At 41.6% G+C, this 15,510-nt stretch overlaps 1 protein-coding gene across 1 annotated transcript in view; it reads right to left on the bottom strand.

The window, feature by feature from the left end:
* Window positions 1–9,814: 9,814 nt before the first annotated feature.
* The window catches only part of DISC1 (DISC1 scaffold protein), a 349,812-nt gene continuing 344,116 nt past the window's right edge, over window positions 9,815–15,510 (bottom strand). Inside the window, exons 13-14 of the mRNA XM_060126363.1 lie at window positions 13,570–13,734; window positions 9,815–12,000 (exon numbers count right to left, since the gene is read on the bottom strand). Coding sequence (XP_059982346.1) covers window positions 13,595–13,734 — 140 coding nt within the window. The 3' untranslated portion in view covers window positions 9,815–12,000; window positions 13,570–13,594. The remainder of the gene's footprint in view (window positions 12,001–13,569; window positions 13,735–15,510) is intronic.

Raw genomic sequence — 15,510 nt, 5'->3', positions numbered from 1 at the left:
GGCTGTGTGGTTTTTACAGATGTTGTTGTCCTGCTGAGAGCAGAAGTACCCTCTGAAGACGAGATAAATGCCACAGCCCCAGCCAGAGTCCCTTCAAGGTTAGCAAATGAGGAGGGTGCTTTCGAATCACTGAGTTCGCCCTGGAGCTCTCAAGTCATCAGGAACTGCCGCTTTTTCTTTCCCCTCTAAAGAGGAAATGCAAATAAAGTAGGTAAGAAAAAGACATCTAAATCCTCAAAGCCCCAAGGGGGGAAGTATTAGTAAAAGTTAGGGAAATGTGTGGTTGAGGTGGGGTGGAGATAAAAAGCATGGCAAATCAAGGGGACAGGTATGGAAATGCATCTTTGGAAGGAGACTGAGAGCTGGGGTATCTCACAGGTGCCTGGAATCTGCATTCCCACATGGCTCTGGGGCCGAGGATGTGAAATGGGTGGGCGTCAGGCAGGGAGAGTGCTCTGGCTCTGGGCATGCAAAGCCAAGGTCAGGTTCGTGTACAAATCTGCACTGGGGAGGATGATTTAGAAAGACCCTTGGGTGTTTATGAGAATTTACCCCTCAGCTAGGCTGGGCCGCGTAGATTAAATAGAAGTTCTCCAAAGCACTTTCTATTTCAACCTTTCACGTTCTCCTGAGCGTCTGAGACCACCTTGGGAGTTGGAGCAGGACGCGGCACACGAAGCCACCAACTTGAAACACCACTTTTTATACTAACAACAAGAGTCACCTGAGTGGCCACGTACACCTCAGGAGTTATCCCTTTTGCGGGGGACACAGTAATCTTGACTGGGTTGCCTTCCCACTTAGATTGATTTTGTCCACTCCCTACACTAGAAATTTTCCTCATTTTAAAATGCCTGTGTATGTTGCCTTATTTTTAAAGTCCTTCATATACATTGACTTCTTTGCGTTTTTTTTCCCACAACCCTGAACGGCAGGATTTACTATTATCAACTTCATTTTGCAGATGTTCAAACAAAGGATCAAGAAGACCACTGGCAAGTAGGAAAGGACTTCAGTTCAGACCTTTGGTCTTTAAATCCTGGGTTTTTGCAGGACCCTACTTACTATATCTGGAGACAGAAGAGCGTGGGCACAGACCAACGAGAGCAGCATCGGAGATCAGTGAAATGCAGCTGCGGAGTCGATGCTGTTCATTTTCGTGGTAGAAACGGCCCAACTGTGATTTGCCTGATGTGGCGATTGTGGATATATTCACGACAAGAGGAAACACCATGAAATCAATGAAACCAATCAATACCTGGTTGGGGATCCCCCCAGCAGAGGAGGGGCTGCTTGCAGGGCTGGCTGTTATCTTCCATTTGTTCACTAATGCAAGTTTCATTTTAAATGTGGCACTTTTTCTTACCTTTTATTCCAGTATTCTCACTCCTGGGAATTTCTCCTAGGGACATAACTCAAAGGAAAGAAAAAGCTATATGCATGAAGATGTCATTGCAGCTTTATCTATAACAGCAAAGTACTGGAGAGATTTAATGCCCAATGACATAGGAATATCTAAGTTATAGCAGATCAATTTGATAGAATATTATGCACCAACAAATACAATGAGTATAACGATTATGTAGCAAAATGGAAAATACCATCATCTTAAACGTAAAAAGCAGAATAAAAAACAGACCAGCTACAGTTCGGTGAAAATATGTTTTTGTGTAAAGACTGGAAAAATGAACATATTGGTTTATACATGAACCTTTTTAAACAAGTTCTTTTAAATGCTGTTCCTAACAAATAAAAATAATATAAGAAAAATAAAATAATATAGGAAAAATAAAATAATGAGTAACTGTTGCTTAATACTAACGAACTGCTATTGGGTGTCTGTGTGTGTGTGTTTCTGTGTGTGGGCATAATCTAATTAAATTTTTCATGTAGATTTAAAATGAAGGGCTTCCCTGGTGGTGCAGTGGTTGAAAGTCTGCCTGCCGATGCAGGGGACACGGGGTCGTGCCCCGGTCCGGGAAGATCCCACATGCCGCGGAGCGGCTGGGCCCGTGAGCCATGGCCGCTGAGCCTGCGCGTCCGGAGCCTGTGCTCCGCAACGGGAGAGCCCACAACAGTGAGGGGCCCGCGTACCGCAAAAAATAAATAAATAAAATGAAGAGTCCTGAGAAACAACACACAACATTTTCATTACTGGCTGCATGATTTTCACTAAGCTTTTAACCTCTGTAGTCATAAATTCATTCATCATAGAAGAACAATTTTTATAAAAAGAGTTCAATAAATGTTTCTGGAGCAAATGAATAGACAATGGGAAGAGATCAAATTCCTCTGATGAGACTGAGCTTAGTTTCTAGTAGATGCTTTTCCAACTCTTGAGAAGGAAAGGACAAAATCAAGAAGTTCTTTTGTGTTATTGTAATAATGAGGAGAGGTAAACATATTTTCTAGACTGTCCTTCACTCTAACGTCTGTCATAACCTCCTTTCTCTAGTGTGAAAGTGTGTGTGCTAGGTATATTTAAAAGCATACCTATTTGAATAAAACACTGACTGCACAAGTAGCTCTTGAGGAGCGATGGGGGACAGATGTAACTCCATTCCCCCAGCCCTCATCTGCCCTCACACCCAACCCACAGCCCTCTTTCGTCTTGTGTTTGAAGGAATGAGGCTTTGCCCAGCTCCCTAAGCCAGCACCAGAACTGAGATTACAGAAGGGACTGACTTTCTGGTACTTTACCACTGGACATCCTTGTTCAAGTGTCTAAAGAAAATTCATTCCTTGTCTTTAAAATGGTAATATTTATAATATTAATTACTTCCTTTAGATTTTTTGATCATAATATGTCACAGTTGTCTTTTTATCACCAGTACGTGGCACTCTCCCCAGTGTGGTGCTGGGCACATAGGGCGTGCTGATCAGGTGGTGAACCCTGCAGCAGCGTGGTGGGGGCATGCCTGGGCTGGTGTGCCTGCCCTACCCAAGGGCCCACTCCCAGGCTCCAAGATCACGTTTTTTTTTTTTTTTTAAGTTTTATTCTTTATTAAGCAAATAAGAATTTGGTGATCACTGTTACTGATGTATTTATCTCTTTACTGGATTAAAAGTTGTGAAATAGTAGTCCCATTTCCCACCCACTCTTTTTTTTTTTAGTTTATTTTTTACACAGCAGGTTCTTATTAGTTATCCACTTTATACATATTAGTGTATATATGTCAATCCCAATCTCCCAATTCATCCCACCACCACCCCATGCCCCACGCACTTCCCCCTTTTGGTGTGCCCATACGTTTGTTCTCTACATCGGTGTCTCTATTTCTGCCTTGCAGACCAGTTCATCTGTACCATTTTTCTAGATTCCACATACATGCATTAATATACGGTATTTGTTTTTCTCTTTCTGACTTACTTCACTCTGTTTGACAGCCTCTAGATCCATCCACATCTCTACAAATGACCCAGTTTCGTTTCTTTTTATGGCTGAGTAATATTCCATTGTATATATGTACCACATCTTCTTTATCCATTCGTCTGTCGATGGGCATTTAGGTTGCTTCTATGTCCTGGCTATTGTAAACAGTACTGCAATGAACACTGGGGTGCATGTGTCTTTTTAAATTATGGTTTTCTCAGGATATATGCCTAGTAGTGGGATTGCTGGGTCATATGGTAGTTCTATTTTTAGTTTTCTAAGGAACCTCCATACTGTTCTCCATAGTGGCTGTATCAATTTACATTCCCACCAACAATGCAAGAGGGTTCACTTTTCTCCACACCCTCTCCAGCATTTGTTGTTTGTAGATTTTCTGCTGATGCCCATTCTAACTGGTGTGAGGTGATACCTCACTGTAGTTTTGATTTGCATTTCTCTAATAATTAGTGATGTGGAGTAGCTTTTCATGTGCTTCTTGGTCATCTGTATGTCTTCTTTGGAGAAATGTCTATTTAGGTCTTCTGCCCATTTTTTGATTGGGTTGTTTTTTTAATATTGACCTGCATGAGCTATTTATATATTTTGGAGATTAATCCTTTGTCCATTGATTTGTTTGCAAATATTTTCTCCTATTCTGAGGGTTATCTTTTCATTTTGTTTATAGTTTCCTTTGTTGTGCAAAAGCTTTTGTTTCATTAGGTCCCATTTTTTGTTTGTTTGTTTGTTTTGCGGTACGCGGGCCTCTCCCGCTGCGGAGCACAGGCTCCGGACGCACAGGCTCAGCGGCCATGGCTCACGGGCCTAGCAGCTCCGCGGCATGTGGGATCTTCCCAGACCGGGGCACGAGCCCGTGTCCCCTGCATCGGCAGGTGGACTCTCAACCAGTGCACCACCAGGGAAGCCCTATTTCTGTTTTTATTTCCATTACTCTAGGTGGTGGGTCAAAAATGATCTTGCTGTGATTTATGTCAAAATGTGTTCTTCCTATGTTTTCCTCTAAGAGTTTTATAGTGTCTGGCCTTACATTTAGGTCTTTAATCCATTTTAAGTTTATTTTTGTGTATGGTGTTAGGGAGTGTTCTAATTTCATTCTTTTACATGTAGCTGTTCAGTTTTCCCAGAACCACTTATTGAAGAGACTGTCTTTTCTCCATTGTGTATCCTTGCCTCCTTTGTCATATGTGCGTGGGTTTATCTCTGGGCTTTCTATCCTGTCCCATTGATCTATATCTGTTTTTGTGCCAGTACCATACTGTCTTGATTACTGTAGCTTTGTAGCATAGTCTGAAGTCAGGGAGTCTAATTTCTCCAGCTCTGTTTTTTTCCCTCAAGGCTGCTTTGGCTATTCAGGGTCCTTTTTGTCTCCATACAAACTTTAAGGTTTTTTGTTCTAGTTCTGTAAAAAATGCCACTGGTAATTTGATAGGGATTGCATTGAATCTGTAGATTGCTTTGGGTAGTATAGTCATTTTCACAATATTGATTCTTCCAATCCAAGAACATGGTATATCTCTCCATCTGTTTGTGTCATCTTTGATTTCTTTCATCAGTGTCTTATAGTTTTCTGAGTACAGGTCTTTTACCTCCTGAGGTAGGTTTATTCCTAGGTATTTTATTCTTTTTGTTGCAGTGGTGAATGGGATTGTTTCCTTAATTTCTCTTTCTGATCTTTTATTGTTAGTGTATAGGAATGCAAGAGATTTCTGTGCATTAATTTTGTATCCTGCAACTTTACCAAATTCATTGATTAGCTCTAGCCGTTTTCTGGTGGCATCTTTAGGATTCTCTATGTATAGTATCATGTCATCTGCAAATAGTGAGAGATTTACTTCTTTGTTTCCAATTTGGATGTCTTTTATTTCTTTTTCTTCTCTGATTGCCGTGGCTAAGACTTCTAAAACTATGTTGAATAACAGTGGTGAGAGTGGACATCCTTGTCTTGTTCCTGATCTTAGAGGAAATGCTTTCAGTTTTTCACCATTGAGAATGATGTTTGCTGTGGGTTTGTCATATATGGCCTTTATTATGTTGAGGTTGGTTCCCTTTATGTCCAGTTTCTGGAGAGTTTTTATCATAAATGGGTGTTGAGTTTTGGCAAAAGCTTTTTCTGCATCTGTTGAGATGATCATATGGTTTTTATTCTTTAATTTGTTAATATGGTGTATCACATTGATTGATTTGCGTATACTGAAGAATCCTTGCCTCCCTGGGATAAATCCCACTTGATCATGGTGTATGATCCTTTTAATGTGTTGTTGGATTCTGTTTGCTAGTAGTTTGTTGAGGATTTTTGCATCTATATTCATCAGTGATATTGGTCTGTAATTTCCTTTTTTGTAGTGTCTCTGTCTGGTTTTGGTATCAGGGTGATGGTGGCCTCGTAGAATGAGTTTGGGAGTGTTCCTTCCTCTGAAGTTTTTTGGAAGAGTTTGAGAAGGATGGGTATTAGCTCTTCTCTAAATGTTTGATAGAATTCATCTGTGAAGCCATCTGGTCCTGGACTTTCGTTTGTTGGAAGATTCTTAATCACAGTTTTAATTTCATTACTTGTGATTGGTCTGTTCATATTTTCTATTTCTTCCTGGGTCAGTCTTGGAAGGCTATACCTTTCTAAGAATTTGTCCATTTCTTCCAGGTTGTCCATTTTATTAGAATAGAGTTGCTTGTAGTAGTCTCTTAGAATGCTTTGTATTTCTGCAGTGTCTGTTGTAACTTCTTTGTCATTTCTAATTTTATTGATTTGACTCCTCTCCCTCTTTTTCTTGATGAGTCTGGCTAAAGGTTTATCAATTTTGTTTATCTTCCCAAAGAACCAGCTTTTAGTTTTATTGATCTTTGCTATTGTTTTCTTTGTTTCTATTTCATTTATTTCTGCTCTGATCTTTATGATTTCTCTCCTTCTACTAACTTTGGGTTTTGTTTGTTCTTTCTCTAGTTCCTTTAGGTGTAAGGTTAGATTGTTTATTTGAGATTTTTCTTGTTTCTTGAGGTAGGCTTGTATTGCTATAAACTTCCCTCTGAGAACTGCTTTTACTGCATCCCATAGGTTTTGGATCATAGTGTTTTCGTTGTCATTTGTCTCTAGGTATTTTTTGATTTCCTCAGTGATCTCTTGGTTATTTAGCAACATATTCTTTAGCCTCCATGTGTTTGTGTTTTTTATGGGTTTTTTCCCTGTAATTTATTTCTAATCTCATAACATTGTGTTCAGAAAAGAGGCTTGATATGATTTCAATTTTCTTAAATTTACCAAGGCTTGATTTGTGACCCAAGGTGTGATCTATCCTGGAGAATGTTCCATGTGCACTTGAGAGGAGAGTGTAATCTGCTGTTTTTGGACAGAATGTCTTATAAATATCAACTAAATGTACCTGCTCTGTTGTGTCATTTAAAGCTTGTGTTTCCTTATTAATTTTCTGTCTGGATGATCTGTCCATTGGTGTAAGTGAGGTGTTAAAGTTCCCCACTATTACTGTGTTATTGTCGATTTCCTCTTTTATAGCTGTTAGCATTTACATTATGTATTGAGGTGTTCCTATATATATATTTATAATTGTTATATCTTCTTCTTGGATTGATCCCTCGATCATTATGTAGTGTCCTTCCTTGTCTCTTGTAACATTCTTTATTTTAAAGTCTATTTTATCTGATATGAGTATTGCTATTCCAGCTTTCTTTTGATTTCCATTTGCATGGAATATCTTTTTCCATCCCCTCACTTTCAGTCTGTATGTGTCCCTAGGTCTGAAGTGGGTCTCTTGTAGACAGCATATATATGGGTCTTGTTGTATCCATTCAGCGAGCCTGTGTCTTTTGGTTGGAGCATTTAATCCATTCACATTTAAGGTAATTATCAATATGTATGTTCCTATTATCATTTTCTTAATTTTGGGGGGTTTGTTTGTGTAGGTCCTTTTCTTCTCTTGTGTTTCCCACTTAGAGAAGTTCCTTTAGCATTTGTTGTAGAGCTGGTTTTTTGGTGCTGATTGCTCTTAGCTTTTGCTTGTCTGTAAAGCTTTTGATTTCTCTGTCGAACCTGAATGAGATCCTTGCCAGGTAGAGTAATCTTGGTTGTAGGTTCTTCCCTTTCATCACTTTAAATATATCGTGTCACTACCTTCTTGCTTGTAGAGTTTCGGCTGAGAAATCAGCTGTTAACCTTATGGGAGTTCCCTTGTATGTTATTTGTCCTTTTTCCCTTGTTGCTTTCAATGATTTTTGTCTTTAATTTTTGTCAATTTGAGTACTATGTGTCTCAGCGTGTTTCCCCTTGGGTTTATCTTGTATGGGACTCTCTGCACTTCCTGGACTTGAGTGGCTATTTCCTTTCCCACGTTGGGGAAGTTTTTGACTATAATCTCTTCAAATATTGTCTCGGGTCCTTCCTCTCTCTCTTCTCCTTCTCGGACCCCTATAATGCAAATGTTGTTGTGTTTAATGTTGTCCCAGAGGTCTCTTAGGCTGTCTTCATTTCTTTTCATTCTTTCTCTTTATTCTGTTCTGTGGCAGTGAATTCCACCATTCTGTCTTCCAGGTCACTTATCCATTCTTCTGACTCAGTTATTCTGCTATTGATTCCCTCTAGCGTATTTTTTATTTCACTTATTGTATTGTTCATACCTGTTTGTTTGTTCTTTAATTCTTCTAGGTGTTTTTTCTTTAATTCTTCTAGGTCTTTATTAAACATTTCTTGCATTTTCTTGATCTTTGCCTCCATTCTTTTTCCGACGTCCTGCATCATCTTCACTATCTTTATTCTGAATTATTTTTCTGGAAGGTTGCCTATCTCCACTTCATTTCATTGTTTTTCTGGGGTTTTATCTTGTTCCTTCATCTGGTACGTAGTCCTCTGCCTTTTCATTTTGTCTATCTTTATGTGACCGTGGTTTTCATTCCACAGCCTGCAGAATTGTACTTCTTCTTCACAGTTTTTTTTTAAAGAACTTATTTTTTGTGGGAGTAAACATAAGCACTTGGTACAAATTTTTAAAAGAAGAACAGGATACAGGAAGAGTAAGTCTCCTTCCATCCCTCTTCCCTAAGTCACATGGGCCCATTTGGAGTGATATTTCTGCAAATGCAAACAGACGTGTGTAGGAAGATCTTTTAGCAACTCCAAAGCATTCCATAGCGTCACTGTACCATGATTTATTCAAAAATAGTTTACCACTGATGAAAATTTAGGTCGTTTCCCATTTTTGCTCTTACCAACAATGGTGTTGTTACAAAATATACTGAGGCACGTTATACATTTTAAGAGGTTTTTTTAGCAAAAATCCATCTGAATCAGGAAGTGCCACACCGGAAGTGGTTGGGAGGCACCACCGACAGGAGCAGGAAAAACTTTTACAGAGAAAAGCTGGAAGCAAAGAAAAGGGAGTATTGACTGGCTACAGTTCAAGGCCTAATTGTCCGTTTATGATCAGTCATCCTCAGGTTTCAATTTCATAACCTTGAGGCATTTACAGGCTTAGCTGTGGGTTTGCTGGTGTAGGCTCCAGGGCTTTAGAGCCCCCTCGGGCTAATGGCCTCCTTGTTTAACTGCTTTAACAGTATAAATGCACGTGGCAACTCTGCAAGTGTGTAAGTACATCTGTAGTTCAAGTACGTGGATGAAGAATTGCTTGAAAGGATGAAGCAGAGAATGGATACTGGGAATAGCTAGACATTTGTGACTCAGGATCAGGTAATATTTATGAATTAATTTACAGATTTGACAATTTATGATGACTTCTTACTCAAAAGTTTCACGTGTCTTCCTCTTTATTCTTTTCTTGTGTTCGTCATCTTAAAATTTCCTTCATCTAAGACTTAGACGTTTCTTATTTAAATTTGTTCCTAGCTGTTTTTTCTTTTTTGCTGCTATTGAAAGTCAGATCTTTCCTTATACTTTATTTTCTGATTATTGTTTGGATATGTAAAGCCTATTGATTTTGGTAAGTTGATTGTGCTGTTATTTGTATAAATAAATTTTGTGTTTGTGTTTTTGTTAATTTTCTTTGGTTGTCTGTCTTACAGCAACATCATCTGTCATTGTTAATGTTGTATCTCCTCCTTTCCAGATTGTAACTCTCATTTATTTTTCTTGCATAACTGAATTAGCCAGTATCTCCAGTAAAATATTTCCACTAGTGTTAGTGGGCACCCTGTCCTGTTCCCCACTTAGTGGTGATGTTATTTTCAATTTCCTCAAAGGGTCTGGAATAGAAAATTCCATCGTTTTCTGACTGGTTAATATCTGAAAGTAAACACATACACAACTTCAAAGCATTGATTTATTAGAAACATTTGGTGCAATGTAAGTAACCATACAATGAATCATCCTGTAACAGAAAGATGAGATGAGGAAAACAGATACATTTTTCTGTCATCCACACTCCAGAAGATAAAAAAATGTTAAAGGTGCACCATGGCTTGGATAACAGTTTTAATTTCACATATGAAAAGTACGTTTCATGAAGTAATAAATTACTGACAAAATTCAAAGATTAAGTAAGGTGAGGGTATTCAAAATAAGAGCATCGAATCATTTCTCAAGAAGGCATTGAACAATGAGTGCAATGTTGCTATCTTGACTGTTTTCTGAAAAATACCGATTAGATGGGGGTTTTCCAGAAAATCTGCCTGCTGTCAGGCAGTAAGTGGTTGTTCCTGGCATGGCTTTTGAGGTGGATGGGGAATGAATGGCTGGTTAGGACAGTGGTGGGTGGTAGGTCTGTTGAAGGCTGTCTGAGCCTAGACTTCATGGTCACAGAGCAGCGGGGCTCACCTGGGGGTGTGGGAAGCCAGGGTTTCCCCAGGCTCAGTTTCTCTGATTCTCCAGTCAGGACTCCCACGGTGACCATGAGTTCTTAAGGGAACAAATAAGTTCCTTGGGTCACAGTCCCAGAAAGACATTAAAGGCACTTTAGGAAGAGCACAGTTAAGAGCAGTCTACCTGTCTCTAATGGCTGCGGCTGGCCCCCCGCTCAGCAGCTCTGTGCCATGGGGAAAGTTCATTGGTCTCCTAAGGCTCGAGTTCATCACGTGCAAACACCTACCCTATAAGGTCGGAATAAGAAGTCAGATGATAATGATTATAAAGGTCTTGGGACAGTCCCAGCACACACGTGTGAGCCCTTCTGTGCTCCTGGGGTGGGGAAACCAGCCTTACTGCACAGAAAGCTAAGTGTCCAATACGATACCCATCAGAGATCCCCAACCCCTGGGCAGTGGACCGGGACTGGTCCATGGCCTGTTAGGAGCTGGGCCGCACAGCAGGAGGGGAGCAGCAGGTGAGTGAGCGAGGCTTCATCTGCTGCGCCCCAGCCCTCACATCGCCACCCGAACCATTCCCCCACCTCCAGGCTGTGGAAAAATTGTCTTCCACAAAGCCCGTCCCTGGTGCCCGAAAGGTTGGGGACCACTGATATACATGCTCACCTGATTTGAGGAAGATCATTTTGATGTTGAAATTTCAGGAAGTTGCAAGGAACCGGGAGTGTCACTGACCGAGAACATGCTCGGGCTGGTGGAAGATAAGTGGGTGGCATTTGGATGCTAGCATCTCAGCGTGGAGGACCGTGTAATCTATCGTGGATTCTCTCGCATGGTGCCACAGTGAAATCAGACCCAAAGGCAGCATTTTCCACCTGCACTTGTGCTTGTGGTCTTCACTGTCTCCATAAAAGCTTGGATTTTTATTGCTATTGCTTTGTGGCTTTTATGTTCAAGCCCTGATCTCTTCTTATGTTGCCCTGATAGAAACTGCCCTATATAATGATCTGGGATACACAGTCCTGGGTCTTCTGGGGTCACAGTGGCAGAAGAGGGGCTTGTCCTGAGAAGGTCATGTGGCCAGAGGAATCACCCTGGCCTTGTACAGGCTTCCTGGTTGCCTCTGACACCAGCACAGACCACAGATGAGCTGTAGCGTCATTCACCTGCCTTGATCTGGCATCTCAACAAGGAGATGGACATGTTGCCCACTGGGGCCACCAGAGAACCCTTATTTGGGGCACACTCAGACAGTCATTAGCTTCCAGAGTTTTCAAATACATCATAACCTCACAGAATTATTCATGATGGTGTCTGAGTAAATACAAAACACTTGGGTTAGTGACTGTTAAGATGCCTTGTGGGGCTTTTTAAAATGACACTTCTCAAAGTAGGGATTCATTAGAGACAATCCTGACTCTTTCCAAGTTTTGCTTCACTGGAATTAATTCAAGGATTCAAGAATTCCATGTGCCATGTGACTAGTACATAATTATTTTTTAGACATGACAAATAATTCAGGAATTTGCTCCAGCATTGCAAAACCAAGCATTCCTGGAACAAACTAATTATACCTATTATTAAAATATGTATAGTATATATTTTTAAATGCTCAACAGAAAATTGCAGGAAATACAATCAGAAAATTCACAGTGTTGTGCTTCTGCTTTGTTCTCTGGACTATGGCCACTTGCTGGCTTAAGCAGGGCCATCTCCTGATGGAAGCACAGCACAGCACGGAAGGCTGAGCAAAGCACCAGCTGCCTTCCGGAAACGGCAGCATGACTTCAGGAAATGACAAAGACTGTCTAGTGTCCATGGATCCTGATGGAGGCAGGAGCATCTCACTCCTGTATCAATGAGACAGAAGCACAAAAAGACCAGTTAGTCAATTACACTTACAAACTGCGGCAAGTCATTATTAACTCAACACTGCAAAAGTTTTGAGTTTCATCTCTAATGCATACATAAGTGATGTAAATCAGCGTTCGGATCACGACACTCCTGGAGAATGCAGTGCTGCACAGCACTAGACTGATGGAATATTAATAGAATTTAAATTTAAAAAACCCTATGATCCATTAAACGTGGGAGTTCGGAGTTAGACAAAAACAAGAGGGTTTCCTCATTCCAAGCATTATCACAGGCTGATATGCTCATTGCACCGTGGTCTCCAAGCGGGTGATGGCATGGCACACTTCTCAAATGGACTCACGCCAAAGGAGAGCCGTACGACTGTGGAGCATCTCTCCAGGCTGCCTTCCTCAGCGCACCTTGAGGAGCGCTGCCTGCTGAGCTCAGCCTGTTTTACAGCTGCCTCAGCAGGGAAGGGCCTGCAGTGCCCCACGTTGCTGAGTACAACACTGATGAACTGAGTATAGCACCGCCTCACTGAGTACAGCACTGATTCACTGAGTACAGTACTGATTCACTGAGTACAGCACTGATTAACTGAGTACAGCACTGCCTCACTGAGTACAGTACTGATGAACTGAGTTCAGCACTGCCTCACTGAGTACTGCACTGCCTCACTGAGTACAGCACTGATGAACTGAGTACGGCACTGCCTCACTGAGTACAGCCCTGATGAACTGAGTACTGCACTGCCTCACTGAATACTCTTCTGCATTGAAGGTTTCTACATCCATGTCCTGCCTGACACTAAGTGAAACAGGTTCAAGGGAAAATAGGAGAGGATTAAACGTTTAAACACATCCCCTGACCAATTCATGCCCCTCACTCCCTTCCAGCTCTCGTTTTGGGTGAATTTCAGAATGTCCTGATGAAACATCAGGGACACATCCTGGAGAGACAGGCAGTGCCAGACAGGACAACCAGAGGGCTACACGTGATAGTCTGTCTCTTTAAAAAATATATATCGTTTGGAATTTTTCATCTTAATTCTTGTGAGATCATAGAGAATCACAGGGGAAATTAAGGTGAAAAGCTGTTAATTCCAGATTCTGGGGTTAATTAGCTCCCTTATATCACGTGCCTGTAGGAAGGTGTAATGGGTATGATAAGAGAGACATGTATGGTTTCTTTTTTATAAGTTCTTAAATCAGGAGATATTTTAATTGCATCAGGAAGCAAGATGGTACAGGAAAAGAGACGTCTTTCTAGCAGAAATCACCCCAACTTCTGTCTAATGGGGGCTGAAATGGAAAGATTTTTCAAGTCCTGTGCAAGATGTTCCTGTTAATGACAGTAAAGGTGCCTCGGACCAACATTTATAAGGAAATCGGCAGTTCACTCCCCCTGCCTATTCCAATCTGCAGACCCCCTGATCTCAGGATCGGGAGAGCGGACCACTCTTCTGCTGGGCGACATCCATCTCCGTAATTGTTTTGGGCACATTGGTTATGCAGAGGAGGTGGGAGAGGCCCCGGAGCACCCACGGTGATGACGCAGTCACTCACCCTCCTTCCCCCATCCTGTGACGCCTCAGGCCGGTGCTTCCCGGACACCAGCTGTCCCACAGGAAGCTGCAGCCTCCCTCTCTCCCGCCTCCTTTGCTGGCTGGAGCTGCAGGATCATGGCCTGCAGAGTTTCCTTCACCATCTGGAGCTCCCTCTTGAGAGACTGTGCGCACGTTGTTAAGGAACACAGGCGAAGGTGACAGGCGGCCCTCTGCAGCCTCTCGGGGATCTGGTAAGAGCCACATGCCTGCTGGAAGCAGATGGGCACTCCCCTCTAACTGCGGTTTCAAGTTCCTCCAAAGTGTAGGCATTAAATATTAATACCAATGCTACGCTTCTTTTAAGAGCAATTGCAATTTCTATGAGGCCTGAGGTCATTCACTATCTCAAGTAAGGTTTCCAAAAGGAAAAGGAAGAGTCAGCTCTTAGACGGAGACAGATGGCAAACTGGGACGCTCCACGGAATATGGTCAGTGTGACTGTATCCCTGCTCAGCCCCAGGCTGGGGGAGGGCAACTGTCACATCCAAATGCTCTGACAGTGGAAAGGGCAGAAGGCTGGAACTCAGAGCTCCAGGGTTGGGGGCCACCATACAACCAGACTCCGCGCGATGAGCTACAGTCCCTATTGGTCATCCGCCAGCCTTGTCACCTTGTGCAAATCACTTTGAACCTCAGTTTTCACATGAAACAGTGACTTCTAAACCCCGTTAGGGTCTAATCTGCTGTCACGTGTTATTATACTCCCAGGTGCTTGTAAAATAGCCATTCGGGGCCTTGGAGATTTGACGGAGTGCAGGGAGCTTGCCTTTTCTGGGTTGGTTGGTTGGTTTTTCTTTAAATGGTTGGGTTTTTAGTTTCATAACCTGTAAAGTTGTTTCTCATATAAATAAAACAATCATAGAGAACTCAGTGAATAATTATATGGAATAAATAATATGCCCGCCATTCTCTTAAAAGATGAGCTCTCTTCTAGGGGCTTAAGCTGGGGAACATTTAACCAGCAGTGATTTTCCTGTCTGTCCACAGTCAGGCCCCTCTGTTCTTTCCCTTTTGTACCAGAACAATCCTAAGATAAATACAGGATGAGTGATGGACTGAATTCTTTTAACTTAATAAGCAAACTAATTTAACTTCATCTAACAGGAACTAAGAGGAAACACAGAAATATGTTCACACCGCTTAGATGCTGTTAAATCGTCACAAGAGGTCCGACCACTTAAATATTACTAGATCAGATGTGGAGCAAACAGAAAGCTTCGGGAAAAGTAGTTTGCAGAAATCTTCCCACTCGCAGACTGTCCACACCTACTACAATGTGGTTTTACTTAAGTACAATGTCAATGCAATGTCAAGAGAAAGAGATACCTTTAGGTTATGACTATGGAAAGCTTTCTTTTTTCCTGTTTAAATAAGGAACTCCAAAGGATCCTGGGAATTATGCAAATGAACCTCACCTAAGCAAAAATGCTGAGCCATCCCGACAAGCCTCTGGCAGCTTTTCATCCTCTTGAATCCCCACCAGACTTCATCATTCATGTAATTTACATACACCTCCTGTGATGATTCACTCCTTGCACTTGAACTTGAGGGGAATGAGGATGGGGTTGAGGAGATGGGCAAGAGGTGGGGCAAGAACCCAATACTTGTGTTTTCTTTTTTCTTTTTTAAAAGACTTCATTTTCCTGCATTTCTCTGAACAGCTCTACTCATCTTTAGTGAAAACACATATGACTTTATACAAGCGAGAGCGTAAGTGGTCCCAGACAGAACAAGCTGCAAAGGAATCACAAAGTTATGCTACATTTATAAAGAATAAGCGTGGAGCTTAAGCAGTTTATGAATCTCGACAAACTCCCGAGACTTCATTACCTTTGATATGCAGCCTGGGACTACAGGCCCCGCTTTGTAATATGCTGAATGACGACCAAGGTTTTTAGAG

This window comes from Lagenorhynchus albirostris, chromosome 16 (genome assembly GCF_949774975.1).
Source record: "Lagenorhynchus albirostris chromosome 16, mLagAlb1.1, whole genome shotgun sequence".
In the NCBI taxonomy this organism is placed as follows: domain Eukaryota; kingdom Metazoa; phylum Chordata; class Mammalia; order Artiodactyla; family Delphinidae; genus Lagenorhynchus; species Lagenorhynchus albirostris.
This window is presented reverse-complemented; position numbering and strand designations above follow the sequence as displayed.